General features: G+C 44.7%; 1 protein-coding gene across 1 annotated transcript in view; it reads left to right on the plus strand.

The window, feature by feature from the left end:
- The window catches only part of PLCD1 (phospholipase C, delta 1), a 47,388-nt gene that overhangs the window by 18,566 nt on the left and 11,020 nt on the right, over window positions 1–17,802 (plus strand). Inside the window, exons 4-8 of the mRNA XM_010561133.1 lie at window positions 2,460–2,589; window positions 6,922–7,150; window positions 8,282–8,483; window positions 10,239–10,383; window positions 11,443–11,592. Of these exons, the coding sequence (XP_010559435.1) occupies window positions 2,460–2,589; window positions 6,922–7,150; window positions 8,282–8,483; window positions 10,239–10,383; window positions 11,443–11,592 (856 nt within the window). The remainder of the gene's footprint in view (window positions 1–2,459; window positions 2,590–6,921; window positions 7,151–8,281; window positions 8,484–10,238; window positions 10,384–11,442; window positions 11,593–17,802) is intronic.

A 17,802-nucleotide genomic window follows, 5' to 3' on the forward strand; every position in this document is an offset into this window, starting at 1 on the left:
AAGGTCTTACCAGAAGTTTTGCAGCATTTCTGTTCTGAGCACATTCATGGGATATCTGCCAGATAGTTTCAGTCATCCCTCTTTGGTTTCTAATAGAAAGCTGGTAGCGCTGGAGCTGGCAGATCCTTTAAAAACAAGAGGCAGGAAGCAGGCTCTCTCTGGATGTATACAGGAATGGGAACAGCTTTTTCCTAATCCACCCAGGCCCAAATAAGTGCTTAAGGTGAAAGGAAGACCCACAACCAGGGCAGCAAAATGATGTTTGTATCAGATGAGAAGAATTTCAGCTGACGTGCTTAGTTCATCCAGCTCCCCTAAGCTCTTTCAAGCTTGAGGGGATCCAGATGCATGGGGAATTTGAGTGTTTTGGGGACTGAATGCTGCTGTTTGCTGAAACAACAGGCTGAGGCCCCAGTTGTCTGTAGTCTCCTTTTTCTCTCTTTGCTGCTTGTCCTTGCAGCGAGAGTGCCCACTGTGTGCCTGTGCTCTTGGTGGGCTCTCTGATTTCTCTCCTACATTGCTCAGCCTCCCTGGAAAGGATATAACAGGAAAGCATCCTCCATTTGCAGGCAGGACCTGGGCATACTCTTTTACAGATGCATTTGCTGCCCGCACATTGCCTTCCAGAGTCAACTTTGGATATGTGCATGACCTCTAGGTGCTCATGATCAGTGGAAATGACTGCAGACTTTTAAAAAAAGGTGGTTTTTTGCAGTGGTTAGAGCAAAAAGAGTAGTTTCTACACACAGTTAGTGTTATCCAACCGTGCTGCTCATCTCTGGCCATGACAGACTGGATTTCCTTTTGGCTCACTAGAGTTGCATGTTACTCCAGCCTGTTATTTTTAGGGGAGGCTATAAAGGGGAGCTGAAGTGCGGGGGACGAGCATGAATGGGTGGCACCACCATTGGCACCATGTTGACATGCTGAGCAGATGCTCTTTGGAGCACAGCTGGTGGAGGGGGTGTTCTCCACCTTGGAGTGGATGGTGTTATGCTCTCAGCAGAGCATCCTCTGTGCATGGCAGCTTCATGACTTGAACTTTGTTTTCTGGGAAGAATCAGTCCAAGCCAGAGCCTGGTTCAGGGCCCTGCTGTGTCCCTGGGAGCTGGGGAAATGTAGTCCCTCTTTATTTTGGTTTCCGTGTCTAAAGAATGGGAATATTAATATTGCCAGGCTAAGATGGATGTGGTTTGAGGTCATTGCGTAGCACCTGCCAAGATTTTTAAAGACCGAAAGTTCAACTTTCCATGAGACAAACAATACTTACAAACAGTTTACACATATCTCCATAGTTTGGAAATATTTGAATGCAGTGGTAACTGTGGTGAATACTCTGTTTCAGGGTTACATCTACAGTCCCTTAAGGCTGTCAGTTAATGCCCTTTTTGAGGGTTATTTTGAAAGGCCCAGTTAAAACATTATGGTACTATATGCCTCAGCTGGTATTTGCTAATCCTGAGGTTTATTCTGCTTAAAGATTTTTTTAGAATGAGTTTGAAGCAATGCTTCCTATGCAAGATGTGGAAGGTTACATTCGTGGAGATCAAATTGTTACTTTGATCATTTTTCTATTGAAAAATAGGAGATTTTTCTGGATGACCTTTCTTATTTGACAGTAAAGCAATGCAAAAAGCATATGTTTTGTTGTTTAAAACTGCAAGGTATCTCAACTGTCTAACATTATTTTCCCAAGAGACTGAGTTCAAATTATCTGGCATCACATTAAAAAGCTCATTTCTTTATAGTAATTACTCCAGATCCGTAGATATACTGAATTTATTATAAACCAAGCTCTTATGAACCATTATCACAGTATGATACAGTAACAGACCCTGTGCATCTCATGATGGGAAGCCAAGACCCACAAAGTTTGGTTTGATTCTGCTCACAACAAAGTTCTTAAGACATGTAAGCAAAAATCCCTAAAAAAATACGGAAGCTGAAGGTGAGCCCAAAAATTAACATTACTGCTTCTTTTGGAGAATCTCTGTTGAGTGTTCACCTTGATATACTGAATATTGATCAAATCTATAACAATGGGTTTACCAAGCTCCACTTGGGAGCTCTTTTCATCCTTCCTCTATCCCATTTTAACATTCTGGAGCAGAATGCACTTTCTGTCATAAAAGAGAAATCAGACTGTTTCTGGCTGTGGCCAGAAACTCCTGCAGGGTAAAGAGATCTGATCCGGCCTTGGCCAGATGGTGAAAAGCTTCTCCTGGGCCACGGTCACTTGTATTACAGCACATTTTGCTTGGGCCAAAGCACTGTTTTGCTCTTTCAGAGCAGAAGGTGAGATGATGTAAGCTGTTCAGTGGTAGCATGCTGATTTACAGCAGCTGGAGAGGTGGTTCTTTAGAAGATATTCTCCCCCCTCCCCCTCCGCCATGGGCAGCAGAAGGGTGGTATTTAGGCTAGGCACTGACCTGGAAAGATTTCCTTACATCATCCTGCAGCTGGATTCATACCTGCCTGCGGAAAGCTGATAAAAACAAAGACAACAAGATGAGCTTGAAAGAGCTCAAGAACTTCCTGAAAGAAGTGAACATTGAAGTTGATGACTATCATGCCAAGAAGATTTTCCAGGTAATGAGAGCAAGCAGATAAAGTATTTGCTGTTGGCTGAGGTCAAGGTTTCCCACAGCTTTCAGCTTTGGTTGGAGACCTAAGCTTAAAGTGAACTCCTAGCATCTTTTCTCATACCAAGAAAGGACTCTCGGTTTTTGGTGGTCAGCAGATTCCCACTAACAAATGAGTTAGGCCAGCACAATGCTTTTAATGAAGGTATGTTAAGGTCTTTCCTTACCATTGATGCCAAATTTTGCCAGGATTCAGAGAAGATGAGATGCAAACATGGATAATGTGAGAAAAAGGGAAAAGCAGAGTTCAAGTGCACTTTGAGTCCCAGATGTTTCAGGAGTTCTGTGTGCCACAACCACATGTCAATGCCTAAGTCTGGCTGAAATTGGTTTGGTTACAATTATGGATCCAGATCCTCACCTTCTCAGAGTAGGAGGGTGCCAAGTGACAGGTGTAAACAAAAAGAAAGTGCAAATTAGGAAAAAAACTCAGATTCATGATAGATACGTAACATTGCACCCAAGCCTGGACCAGTCTGGTTGATTTAATAGCCCAAGGCATATTTAATCTGGTCAGGGACATAAACTTCTAAATTCTCATGATTCAGCTTGCTGGCTGAGCCTATCAGAAGATAAGAAAGGGATGAAAATTTCTCAGTTGTTAAGCTTTTTCTTTTTCTCTAAAGAAGCCTTCCTGCTGAGGTGAGATAAAACATCTGGATAATTTCCAAACTTCCATCCTGTCTGAAGGAGGATTTGAATTCATGGGTGTGCAGTTTCAGAAATGCTTTTTCTGATCAGCAGTAAATGTGTGGGTGGTGTTGGGCACCAGGCAGTAGTTCTCCTGCTCCTTCCTGTAAGCAGATAGCAGGGAAGGTTGGCAAGATCTCACTAGGACCTTCCCCCAAAGGAGGAACGAGTTTCCTAATCCTTGCTTTAGGGAAGTCTCTCTGTCTCTGGTACCTCTGCAAGAATTGGGGGAAGGTCATCAGCAGATCTTAAAGAATTTCAGCTTGCAAAGTCTTCCAGATGTACTGCCTGCTCTGGCTGGCATATCCCATGCTTTACTCCCTGCTCAGGAAGACCCTGGAAAAATAACAATAAGACTAGGATTCCTCTGATTGTGTTAGATGTCTCCAGTGCAGACATCTACACTGGAAGTAGTCGCCAACACTTAAACTTCCTTTGCAGTCTGTGTAGGTCAAGCCAGTAATGGAGACAGGGGTGCAATTCACCTCATCCTAAACGATACATCTCACATATGTCAGATGAATCACTCCCTACATCTTCAAAAATCAAGAATCTGAAAAGACACCCTTTTTTTTTTTTAAGAGGCGCAGTCTCCTCTTCATTCAAAGAGCCTCTTTTGCTATTGCAGTAGTTACAAGGGATCTCTAGGAGTGGAAACTTGATGAAGTTCAATTCTCTTTTTGCTTAAGGACTCTAAGTAATTACTAAACCTTGATTCAACCCATCTAAATGCAAGCAGTTAGTTGAAGTACCCTTATTAGGCATGTAATTGTTATAAGTTTCCTGTATAGCCACTGGAAAGAGAGGCTTTTCAGAGGTTAATTCAGATCTCTTGTGGGCTGAATTGCCTCCAGGAAGAGTCTGTCTTGGTCCTAAAGCAATTACATTTTCAGTTTACATATTGCCTAAACTTAGATGGACTGAGAGACATTACAGCATATTAAAAGGGTGATCTTTTCTGTCTTAGTGAGTTTTTCTTCATTTAATCACAGGAAGGAAGGGTCATCAAGGATTTAAGAGAGAGCTACACGGCATGTTCTCACATTATTCTTGCTTTTCATTACATAACTCTATGTCCTCATCTAGGTTTTAGACACGCCTAAGTAAGACATATGCAATGCAACCAGAAACTGTGCAAATCTTCTCTAATTGCTTACTTCATTTCAACCTGAATATTCATTCTGGTGCATCAGAAAGGTTCTGACTTTTTCTGACAGGCCAAGGTTCATTCAGGACTCACGGTTCATGATCTATACAAGTGAGGTAAAACACAGTATTTTGGGTTGAGATTCTCTTTCTAATTTGGAGCTCTTGTAGCCCAAGCAGAAGGAGCTCGCTTTTATACTGTGCATCTGCTCTGTCCTGGAATATGACTATGATGCCAATGCTATTGTCCTATTTCCATCACAATCTTCAATGGCCACTAATGAACAAACCTCCCAAGGCACATCACTTATAATGCCAGTTTTCTAGAAGTAATATCATGTCATTTTCCTTGCTATGTCTTAAAGAAAAGAACATCTGTCATTCACGGCATCCCTGCAGTCTCTACCAGTTGGTTTCCCTCTTTATATTCCTTTTAAAATTGCTAAGCATCATGCTCAGCTTAGCTTGTGAGATCTGCTAAAGCCATAGCACAAGATCATAGACAAGGAAGGCAGCAAGGAAAAGACAGTTCCTGGACTGCTCAAACCTAATTTGAAGGTGTCTGTAGTACCAAGCATTTCACAGGTTGTCCCATCCCTGACATGAGCCCATAGCTTCTACCCAGCAGATTCTGAAGTCAGGACAAGTTGAACTTTTTGCTATCGGTTCAGTTTGTGAAATGCTGTGTATCACCATCATTTTGTTTGGTTTTATATGTGCACCATAAACAGATAGTGAAGGACTCCAGTGGAGGATTTTCAGGGGATGAAAGTCCCTCATTATCATCTTGCCTGGGGCACTGCCAAAGCCACCGTGGCCATCACTGAGATCATTAGCAGAGTTAGGTTGAGATTAGTATGATGACTGGTTAAACTGAGACATGCATTTTGATCATAAATCTCAGGACAATAGCTCTATCTGTCATAAGAAATTGAAGATGGAAAGCAATTTAATTCCTCTGATTTGACAAGTTACCATCTGTAGGCTAAGCCATAGTAACTGATAGCAACTTGTCCATAGCAAGGGTGAAATGTAATGCACCATAACCTCCTCTGAGTGGCCTGGAGCACACTTTCTGTTCTGAGTTCAGGCCTGAAGAAGAGAAGGTTTTAGGCCAAAGACTAAGTAAGGCAAGCCATATCCTGCAGGGGTTTTGATGTCCATGCCAAAAATGACATTTTTCAGGCTTACCTGAAATATAAGATGTGAGTGGGCTGTATGAGGTTAGGACACCACTGTTAAGGGTCTATTTGCTTGCTTTAGATATTGAGAAAGAGGCAATCATCATAATAACAAGGCATTAACTAGAAGTGGGTTGATGGCTGAAATCTGCAGGGAAAAACACTTGGAAGTGGTATAATGCTCCATGCCGTAAGTGATTCCTCTGAGATAGGCTCTTGCTTTCCATTGCAGCTTGTTTTGCTCAGCCCACATTTAATGTAGAGGTTTACATCCCAGAGATGACTGAAAAAGAGTTGTTCACCTCCCCATGAAGAATTCTGCTAGGAACAAACCACAGAATTAGTATCAGGATTTGCCACAGAAAAATGGTAATGTCTGATAAAAAATTGAACCCAGGAATATTTTAAATAAACTGGAAATATTTGATGTTGGAGTAGCTGTTGTCCTTCATGGAGAAACTAGCTTGCATATCTTAAACTCCTAATCCTTCACAGTCAAACAAGTCCTTGACTGTGGTGATCTGTCAGAGCTGCTATCTAGTAGAGAAGTTCAAACCACAGAGGAACATGGGGGCATGAAGAATTTGAATTGCAGCTCCTTGAGAAGCTGATATCTGATTTGAAATTGTTACTTGGTGGGTTTTGGATGAGAATGGAAAATTTCCATGGAAAGAGGGATTTTTTCATACCTAAATGTGCACATGTTTAGCAGGATTTTTTTAAAGTTGGTTTTGATGCCATCTTTGCAACCAGCCCTACTACTAGCCTTGACAGTCTCTTGAGGCCTGGGCTCAGACCCATTAAGGTCAAGGGGAAGGCCCTTTTCACTTTACTTGCTGGATTTTAGGCCATGGTCTTTATCCGTAGTTTAAGATGCATTGAGTTAATTGTTTCCCTATTTTCCTCCACCACTTGAGATCAAGAGTTACATTTCTCTTGAGCCTTGATTTGTACTTAGATTGTCTTGAGCTGTCCTTCTAACTTCTGGTTCGCACAGTACACAGTGCAGTGAAGCTCAAGGCCATGCCTGGTGCTTTTTGGCACACTGATAATATGAGTAAATAATAATAATTGTAACTGTTATATGACTGTTGGCCTTGTCAATGAGAACCATTGTCATGGACCAAGTGCTTCTCATTCACTGGCCAGTAACCATTTCCAATTATTTTGTGTTCTGCGTTGTGTAGCCCTGGTGCAGATTACGGCTGGCATATGCCAGAAGGAAAGAAGGTTTTCACTCCTTCTCCCCTCTACGTTTACAGCACTGTGACAAGTCCAAAACAGAGGCTCTGGAGGATGATGAGATAGAGGAGTTTTACAAGATACTGACAGAGAGAAAGGAAATAGACAAGATCTTCCAAAAATACTCAGATGCAGAAGGGTTCATGTCCTGCCAGAACCTGGTGAGGTTCCTCTATGAGACACAGCAAGAAGAAGACGCTGTTGTTGCTGCCCCTGCCTTAATTCAGAGATATGAGCCAAATGAAAGAGGTAGGTTGGAAACCCTGGCTGGTTTGGTTCAAAATCTTGCTTGCTTGATGAACTATGAATTGCTTTGCTGCTGCTTTCTTCTGCAGCCATGTGTGTCATTTTCTCTTCACAGCTGCTTCTAAAACACCAGTCTTCTAGAGGAACATTAGCAGCACTAGGAGAGGAGGGTACAGGAGAGCCTGGGAAATAGTTCCCTTCAATTTTGGCTTGGGCATGCTGAGCAGTTGGAGAGGGGTTTATATAGAGTAGGCTAGAGGGTGATGAAATTCCTGAGGGAAAGGTTCTGACAGCTTATTCAAGTGCCAAGACCTCACATGGCTGTGCAAGGTTAAGAATGTAGCAATATTTCTGTTCTCCAGAAGCAGGAATGGAGGCAGATGTTTTTGAATGTGGGCACCTGAAAAGCCATCGGGTGATGAGATCTATGTATGAGTAGAGGGCCAAGAAGGTGACAGCTGTTTAGGAGAGCAATCACAGAACTCTTTCTGCTCAGAAATTAAGTGAATCTCCAGTCTGGAGCACCTTGAAGGACACGTTCAAGAAACAGACACAGGATCATAGGCTTTTTTTACACTATCCTGGTATATCTTCAGGAGAGAAACAGTGCTTTGCAGATGTCAGACTTGGGGATTAGACTGAGATCTAGCTCAGTCCCTCAATACAGAGAGATCTCAATTTCTCCCCAAAGTTGGGTAATTTTGTATTTACTCTTTGCAAATCATGTATTCATTGGATAATCTAGACAGGATTTATCTGGCTATGTTTAGACATCTGACAAGTTCTCTGTATTGGCATGAAGGAAGCTTGAAGTGCTCAAATGGAGATTTTTATACTGTAGATCTCTAGAGACAGGTGAGGTAAGGGCTGTCTTTGACACTTTTAAGGTATTATCAAGGACAGTAAGTGCCATAAAAAGCCATGCTTGTGAAGGGGTTTTAAAAGCATTTTCAGGCAGATGAAGCTGTCATTGTCTGAACAGCATCAATATCTTTACTTAATTAGCTGAATGCCTAGGGAGCGTGTTTTGCCTTTGAGATCCTCTGGAGAGCAGCAGGCATCATGGTGAAGATGATGGCACAACCTGGTGGTGTCCGATTTTCAGTATGGGGTTTCTGTCTATTTATCTGGCAGCCAAGAGGGGTAATGCCATGACCAAAGATGGTTTCCTGATGTACCTGCTGTCCGATGATGGAAATATATTCAACTCCTCCCACCGTAAAGTTTATCAGGACATGACTCAACCTCTCAGTCACTACTTGGTGTCATCCTCACACAATACGTATCTTATGGAAGACCAGCTCACAGGTCCAAGCAGCACAGAAGCCTATATCAGGTAATGTATGTGTGTGTATTTATGTGTGTGAGAGGTTGACCTCTTTCTTACAGAAGACATAGGGTGCATCTATACCACTAGATGCAAGAGGACCAATCTCCTGCCCTGAGACGAGGTAATGTGGACTGGCCCATGTTCACATCAGGGTGAGCTGTTTCTAAACCAGGTTAGCCATGCCCCACTTTTCATAGCACTTTGACCTGGGTTTCTGCTGGGCCCCATGTGGTGTCCACCTGACTGTAAGATGTGTAATTACCACATTTGGGAGTAGTTTAAAATATCTGCAATCATGTAGAGGCTGGATTGCAGCCCTCTAGCATGGTGTTTTCAAAGCATGATGCTGAGGGGATATGTTGCATTCCCCAGAATATGGCATGAGAGAGTGCAAGAAGCTTATAAGGTGCAAAGATTTCTGGGACAGAGCTGCAGGACTGTGTGGGGACTGGAAGGAGCTGAAATGATGCATACTGTTGTGATGTTTATGATCTGTACTGCCTTTTGGGAGTAGCCCCTGGCATGGACTATCCCTAGAACCATGCTGGGGTTTATTTTGGAGAGACCTAGTTGGAGCGGTGCAAAAAAAGAGGTGGCACATAAGCTAATGAAGCAGTGCGGGTGATCAGGACACTTATGTCTGGTCCCTCTTTAGCAGCTCAGATACTCCCACAGCGTCCCTGGACAGAACATGAGGTATTGACTACTTCTGCCTTTAACGACTGCTGTCTGATGTGTCATGGCCAGATCTTTGCAGTCGCCTTTACTAATTTGCACAACCACCTTACATTACTTCTGCTATGACCTGTACTTTTTTCAAGTGAGACAGTGTTTCCTTATAAGCAAGCCAATGACTGCAATTCTGTCTTTGTTTATTACTTATCTGATCCTCAGTGAACAGTGGCTGTCTAGAGTCACAATCTCAAAAGAGTAGAGAGTGAAATCTGGCACAAGTTGCTTTTCAGTAGCTGTTCGAATGTCTCTTGCAGAATGTTTTGGTAGTAAAAAGAAAAATAATCCCATGATTCTTATTGCAATGAGTTAAAGGAGTTGTGTTATCTGAAATGTATAGGGAGTTACTGTAAGAGAGACAAGATCACTTCCTAGACAGATAAGTCTGTACAGGGGGAACCTACATTTTAAAGTAAATTAAAATGAGAGTATGGATATATAGAGGCAGGAATTTCAAGTGGAAATTCAGTCTGTAGACTCAGTTTGGGAAACTGGCCCTCACTGGTCTCCCCAGCTATGCTGGAGTTCCCACAGCTGTCTGCTTGACAGCTCTGAGGATTCATCTCTCATGTCTTATCAGATCTAGATGAAGAAGTCACATCATCCAGGCTTTGTGACCTAGCTTCTAAGGCTGACTGTCTTACTGTCTTTCTTCCAATGCAGCCACTCTTGATTTTCTCTTCACCATCTTTGGGAGAAGACTTGGGGCACAGTCATGAGTGTCCTTTCTCATCTGGCACTCACTATGTCTTTTTCTCTGGATAATTCTTACCTTGGACTTTCACTGCCTCCTTTCTCAGATCCCACTGTGTTTCCCTTGCTCAACCTTGAGCTCTCTTTGCTGACCCTGAGCTCTCCTGATCCCATCCTTTCTCCATCTGCTTTCCCATTTTTCCAAGCTCCTCTTTTCTCCCTTGCACCCTAAACTTCCCATCAGCCTTCCCAGGCAAATACCTGTGCCTGATCCACCCTCATTTTGAGATGGAGCAGAAGGATTAGAACCCAACCAGGTCCCTTCTTTGTTTCCAGAGCCCTCACCAAAGGCTGCCGCTGTGTGGAACTGGATTGCTGGGATGGCCCTAACTCAGAGCCCATCATTTATCATGGCTACACTCTCACCTCCAAGATCCTCTTCAGTGATGTCATTAAGGCCATCAAGAACTATGCTTTCAAAGTAAGGACGAGGGACCCTCTGAGATTTCTCATATTGCACAATCCAATACTGATAGTAGGTCTGTGCCCTCCCAGCAGAGAGCATAAACAATGAAGACTTCACCTTAGCATTTCTCATGGGTACAAGATGTGTCCTTCTGTCTGGGCATACATGTTCTGCTTTCTGCAGAGATCCATTCCTGGGAGTTGCTGGATGGGCAGAGCACTATCTGAGGATGAATTTGAATCTATACCAGCACAGCTGCATCCTGGACCCCACTACATGAAAATAATTCCCAATATCTTGAGCACACCTGGTGGGAAATACAAACAAGCCCATGGTTTGTGTGGCTTTTATGTCTCAGGGTCTGTTCCTAGTTTAGAGGAACTCACGTGCATGTATTTTGGAGGGACTAATGCGAAGGACTGCTATTCTGCTTTAAACAGAATGAGCAGGTCTGGATTCTTGTATGGCAGTGCTGGGCCAGCAGCCTTTAAAAAACCTTGGGTCTGTCCAGGCTCACTGGACTTTCTGCTATTTTCCTTCAGTGCACTTGAGAGCTAGTACCAAGTTTCCTTTGGGGCTAAAAAGTAGTGAAAATGCCAATGCCTTCGGCACACAAACTGACCGGGGGGGGCACAGGGAACCAGATCAGGCCTGTGCATGAATGGAGGAAGGATTCATGCCACCTAAGGACTTAAGCAAACCCAGTGATTTCAAAGCCTCCTTTCCCAGTCCTTCCTGTGAGGTAGGAAAGTGCTCTGACCCACAGTGCAAGTGGAGAATGGAGGCACAGGGAGCCTCAACAAAGTGCCCCAGCAAGTCTGTGGGAGGCATCCTGACCCAGCCTGGTGCCCTGTCCATTGGATCATCATTTCTAGAAGGCATCAGCAGAGATCTGAGTAGCTACTGCACGGTTAAATTCGTCCTTTTTTAACAAATGCTCATTTTAGCAGAATACTAGACCCTGTTGTTGATACACTCATTTCCAGAGAAAACAGCACTGACGTTTATATCAATTGCTATAGACTGGTGAAATTGCAGAATTCACTGATGATGTATGTTGCTCTCTTGTTCTAGACCTCGCCATACCCTGTCATCATCTCCCTGGAGAACCACTGCAGCGTCGACCAGCAGAAGGTCATGGCTCAGCACATGACGACGATCCTGCAGGACATGCTCTTGGTTGCCCCAGTTGATGGAAACAAATCCCAGTTCCCCTCCCCAGAGGTAAGCAAGGCCACTCTAGCACTTTCTGCCTTCTGAGGGTAGGACAAGGGAGAGGTCTATCTTGCTGGGTGCCAAGCCATGGACAATAGTCTTGAGGACTGGTGGGAACTGCACTTACTGAGGAACAGAAATTGTCTGTGGGCAATGGTGTGTCCTGGTTTCAGCTGGGATAGAGTTAATTGTCTTCCTAGTAGCTCGTACAGTGCTATGTTTTTGAGTTAGGTATGGGAAGAATGTTGATAACGCTGATGTTTTCAGTTGTTGCTAAGTAATGTTTAGACTAAAGTCAAGGATTGTTCAGCTTCTGATGCCCAGCCAGCAAGAAAGCTGGAGGGACACAAGAAGTTGGGAGGGGACACAGCCAGGACAGCTGACCCAAACTGGCCAGAGGGGTATTCCATACGAAGTGACATCACATCTAGTATATAAGCTGGGGGGAGTGCGGGGTGGGGGGGATCGCCGCTCAGGGACTTACTGGGCGTCGATCAGTGGGTGGTGAGCAATTGCACTGCACATCATTTGTACATTCCAATCCTTTTATTATTACTGTTGTCACTTTATTAGTGTTATCATTATCATTACTAGTTTCTTCTTTTCTGTTCTATTTAACCGTTCTTATCTCAACCCATGAGTTTTACTTCTTTTCCGAATTTTCTCCCCCATCCCACTGAGTGGGGGGGCAGTGAGTGAGTCGTGCTTAGTTGCTGGCTGGGGTTAAACCACGACAGGTGGAATGAGAAATAGGAGTATCTAGAAGTAGCCTGTGCACATCAAGCACAAAATGCCCCATTGCTCCTTGTTTTGTCTAAGGTCTCAGAGGAGACATCCCTCCCGGACTGAGGACATTCCTGGTCCATTTACCAAGGCCAGGGAATGTCCTTCATCCCACGAGGAGGTTGCTTTTCTGGCTTGTCCTAGAGGAGCTGAATGCTGAGGGTCTGTCTTGTGTCTGCTCACCACACTCCAAAGCCGAATATGACCTTCTTCAGGCTAATCCTCTGAAGCACTGTTAGGTTGCTGGACATGCAGGAAAGATTAGCACCACAAGGAGTGACTATAAGGTGTCTCTGTGTTTTTAATCCAGCAAGACTGGACACTGCCTGATTTCATGGTAGGTGAGATGTTTTGCTCTCTGCTGAGGGATGTAACATAGGCTCCCCTCCTCCTTTAATGCCTTGGTGCTCTACTGTGGAATCCAGATTGCTGATTAGGAAGTGATGAGGGCTGGAAGGACAACTGTGATTGTTTGCCCCTCAAAACTCAAGGGGAAAACCGGTACAGGTAGCCTAAAACTGTATCAAGCACGAAGTGTCCTCCCACTGAGAATGGCCTGGGGTGGTGGGGATGGAGATGTCTATGGAGGACAAAGGGAGGCAGGTGGCTGCATAGAGATGCCCCTTTGATTCCCATGAATCAGGGCAGCCATGAAGCTGGGAGCTGAGCTTGGACCCTGCAGGGGGAAGGAGATACACAGTCCTCAACAGTGGATCACAACTATAAAATCATTAGCTGACAATTAGAAAAAATTGGAAATGGAATCTTGGTATGAAAAAAAAAAAAATTGTTTCTAAAACAGAAGCCAAAATGGAACATTCATCTGTTTCCACGCTTTGGGTTTGTGTTTTTCTTTCTTTTCTCTTAAGCACTTTGCAGAAACCGAGTTCTGTGTGGATAGCTGCAGTTCCCTTTAAACTGCATTTCTTTGCTAAAGAAATAATTTGCCAAAAATTGGATGAGCATGCCTAGCCAGAGCTGGAAGGAGTTTGTGGGTGGGATAAAGCTGGCAGTCAGCAGGGGAGAAAGGAGAGGAAGATGATCCACCCAAAATATCTTCTATATTTGTTCTCCCTCTCCCTTTTTCTCTTTTCCCTTTCTGACTTTCCCCTTTCGTTTGGGAGTGTCATGCCTCACTTGATACAATGCCTAGCACAGAGGGAAGCTGATCTGGGTTGGTCCCTAGACACTAGTGCAATAAATTAGGATGAATAATAATTTTTAATGCTGCTGCTTCAGCAGGACCTTTGCACTGGCACAGACAAGGTGCCTCCATTTAAGAAGTGACTCTCCCAGGATGAGGATACACCCAGCATGAAGGCAGATCTCTGCAGGCTGTTACTGGGTTGGAAGAATGAAAGTCTTCAGTGTCACCTCCTGGCTTGCTATTTATCCCCAGTGCAGGATCAGGAAAGCTGCTGATGGCTTTTCAAAACACTGCCTTGTGACCAGGGGAATGATAAGAAGAAAGAAAGGAGAAACACCAGGGAAAGAAATGTGTGATGTGTGTGTAAGGGAATGACCCCAGCTTCCCAAAGATGGTTTTCCCATTCCTGTGCTCATCTAACCTCCTGCTAACATCCTGCCCAGATGGACACATGGCCCCAGCTGGAACAAAACAGCCCAGATCTACCTTAGTGAATGGATTTGGGCTGATATGCTCCATTGGAGGGACTGATCCATTTAGTTTAAAGGGAGAAAAATTGCCAATGTAGCAAAACCTATCCTTTTCTCTGTGGTACTTTTCCTCTGCCTTCCTGCTACATGAACTAGGAGAGTACAAAGGGCTGAACTGCTGATTTTTTTGGTGGAAAATTCTTTGAAGCTGAAACATTAAAGAAAAGAAAACCAAACCAGAAACCTCTTGGATTATCCAATTCCTTGTGAAGCTGACATGGGGAAGCCCGGGACAACGTAGTATTTTTTATATTAGAAAAAGGGTAGGATCTGTCACTGGGAAGAGGGCTGAAAGGCTGTAAATAAAAGCAGGCGAAGCATTGCTGCAGATTATGTTAGCAGGGAAATGTCAGTAATTAAAGGAAGATCGACACAGTTTGAATTCATGCTAATGATTCATACCTCAGCCCTGGGCAGGCATCTGATTTATTAGGCTCCATTCAGGAACAGTGTTGGGCTACACAGAGCATCTAAATATCTCCCTCAAGCTGCTGTCTTTGGGTCCCAATAGTAAATTAAAGGCCTGTAGGATGAAAGGCCAAAACCCGCATAAAAGCTTCAGGCAGTGCCAGGGTTGTAGGGAAGAGCTGATCCAGTCTCTGCTGCTGATTGCTTGTTGCAGGCCTTTCTGCCCCATCTCTGTCTGCACAGGGGTCTGCCAGGGCTCATTCCCCCGTCCCTGCATCCCAGCTAGAAATGCTGCAAAACCCCAGCCCTGGAATGAGACTAAAACAGCTGCCAACATTGCATGCAGCTGTTCAGCCTATTAGGCACATCTGAAACCCCTCCAACTTTTTGTTCCTGGACTTCCTTGTTTGCAACGACAGTGGCTTTGGGCTTAACAGACCTGTCTTGGTGGGTGACCCTCAGGAACATGAGCCCCCCGAGTTGGGAGGCCCAGTGCAGTGGCAGGGGCCTCTGCCATCCCATGCTGTCCCATCAGTCACACCCATTGCTGTGTCCAGTGCCCCCATTCAATCACTTTGAGCCATGCAGCTCAGGAACCACTTCGAGTATAGCAGCGGCAATGCAGGGCTCAGCACAACTTATCTGAATAGCAGGGTGGCTGACGTGCTCTGCCATGTGCTCATGGCAAGGCAGCAAACACCTCTAGATTTGGCTCAGCTAAATCCAGACCAGGTTCAGCCAAAGGTCTCTTAAGTCAGCAGGGGACCCCAGGAACCGTCTGCCCACGAGGATTACTTTTGCACTGTATACTTAACGTGAATGTGGCTTCAAGTCCTTCTGCCTTCTGCCTAACTGCATATCTGTGTGTTTCTCCAACGTTAGCCCAGCTTGTGTCAGTCTTGTCTGCAGTGCATCTTCTTGGCTGAAGTTGTTGAGCTGAGTTTCCCTCAAATCCTTCAAAACCTCCTTTGACAATGTGTTTCTTCCCCTTTTCTGGAGACTCTCTTCGTCCTCTGGTGCCACTCATTGCTAAACCCTGCAACACTTCAGTTTACAACTAGGCTGAAAGCCATATACAGATGGAGATGTGATATCAATTAGTGCAGCTGGTCTGCACATCTCCTCATGAATGTGAATACGTTATTCCTCACAGATTCTCAGAAATCTGGGGAGATGGATATCTTCAACCTGAGAGCGGGATGTAAGGTGGCAGTGCTCAGACCCTCTATATCCATGTACATGAGCACTTCACTTAGGGGTCCATTTGAGAAATAATTAATACAGTCAGGGGAGCTGGAGGTGTGGTCCACCTCCTAGTAAGTGTTTGTCTAAATAGACAAGAAGAATCACACCCTGGGAGTGTTTAGTTCTCTCTGTTGACTCTAAAGGAGGTGTCAAAGGCACAGAAAATTTGATGAGGTGGATTGCTTTACAAATCTTCCACTCTCACTGAGATGAAAACTGGAAATTGGACCTTGCCATGGCTTTCAGGTTGCTATTAGGGGCAGAAAAGGTTCAGGTAAGATAAACATGGGTATGCAGATCTTTTAAAATCCTCTGCTCTTTGCAGCTTTGCTCCTTCTGATAAAATCAACAGTGCTTTCATTTAAGATGGTTGCCATGTCCCAATTCACAGACTCCAAAAGGAAGAAAAGCTGTGTGTCAGAACTATTTCATTTGCAGAGCTGAGCTTATTCAGCATGCAGTGGAAAAGGTGGGAAAGCAGGGGAGCTCCACTTGTGGAGAACTAAGGCAATGCCATTTACAGGGCACGTGAGGAAGGGAAAGAGTTGCAGGTATTCCAGCAGCCACTCCACTGTATGTTCTCAGTAGTCCAGTGTCCTTGTAGCCTTTTCTTAACTTGTATTCAGCCTTGGGCTTTCCACAGGCAGTTGGAATAGCTTTATGGTCTACTTGGAGAATATTTATTGAGTATTTCAGCTAATGCTTCTTCCTAAGACAAGGGATCTGCTCAACAGAGCAGAACTGATGAGCTGAGTGTCTTTCGCCTCAGGCTAGAAATACTTAATATCACATGAAGGGGAACCAAGAGAGATGGAACAAGTGCATTTGTGTGTTTTTGTCTGTGTGTACCAGCTTATTTAAAACCTTGTTAAAGAAGATAAGCACTCAAATTTAGGGCTTTGCTTCCTAGCACCCATGTTAAATGAAGGAAGACAATGTTTGGGACCGGCAGCTTCTGCAAGGTGGATTCCGTGCAATGCTGCAATAGAATAGCACTTTCTGCAGGAAATGGAGATGAAAATGCTCTTGTTTTGGGGTGACTCTCACCCCTCATTGTGGACCAATAAGCTAATGCATCTCCTGTGGAGTTGGGTGGCACATGGGCTGCTCTCCCTTGTAGGCACGATGGAAGTTACCTGCATAGGGAGATACTAAACCTCTGCAATGCAACAGGACTCCAGAAGGGAGCCAGCCTGGTAGATTTCAAGGCCAAAGGGGACCACCATAATTGCCCTATGGAGAGTCTTGTACAACACAGTCTGGGCTGACCAGTGTCCCTGTGCCCATGGGGAGCATCTGCAGCATATCCAAGGTTTCCCGGCGTAACCACAGTCTAGACAGGATAACAGCGGCACCGAGGACCCACTGCTGGCAGCCTTGCTATGGGGTGTGATGAAGAGACAAGGTGGAGGCCATGTTGCTGTGACTTCACTGCTGATGATATTCAGCCATGTAGGATGGGTTTGTGCCAGAAATAACACCTCCCAGTTGCTGGACAGGCTGTCCTGAACTGGAGAATCTTAAAAAGGGTTAGTAGCCCTACTGGTAATTAAGAATCAAGCAATCTGCCCCAAATCCCTTATCCCTGGTTCTCTACTGTTGAGCTGTGAGATGAGGTGGTAACATTTGTTATGGGATGTTAGAAAGCAGAGGCAGATAATATATTATATAGCAGGTTGCTATCTGCAGCCTGTAAAGGACAAGAGGGGCTTCTCTGAGCCCCTCCTCACTGTCCCCAGTGCAATCCCTCCAGGCTTGTCCATTCAAAGTGTGAACTGGAGTCTAAAAACTCACAGAACTGGATTTCACCTGCTGCCAGTAAGTGTTGTGGAAGAACAGCGAAGAGCTGGATGTTGAGGCAGGAGGGTGGGCAGAGACATGTGAGCAGCAGACTGAAGTGAGACTCTGAAGATGAGCCCATTCATGTCCCAGCTATGGGTGTGAAGTAGCAGGTCACAGCTCTGCCTGGAAGAAGGCTGAGGGGCTGGGAGGATGAGGGATATGGTCTGAGGATGGGGAGGAGGATACTGCTGTGCTCTGACTGCTCCTTTGGGCCAGTTATTCCCAGTAACTGGTACATTCCTTCGGCTGCCTTGCTTTTGAGTG

Source organism: Haliaeetus leucocephalus, unplaced genomic scaffold, assembly GCF_000737465.1.
Source record: "Haliaeetus leucocephalus isolate CR32 unplaced genomic scaffold, Haliaeetus_leucocephalus-4.0 Scaffold0, whole genome shotgun sequence".
Lineage (NCBI taxonomy): Eukaryota > Metazoa > Chordata > Aves > Accipitriformes > Accipitridae > Haliaeetus > Haliaeetus leucocephalus.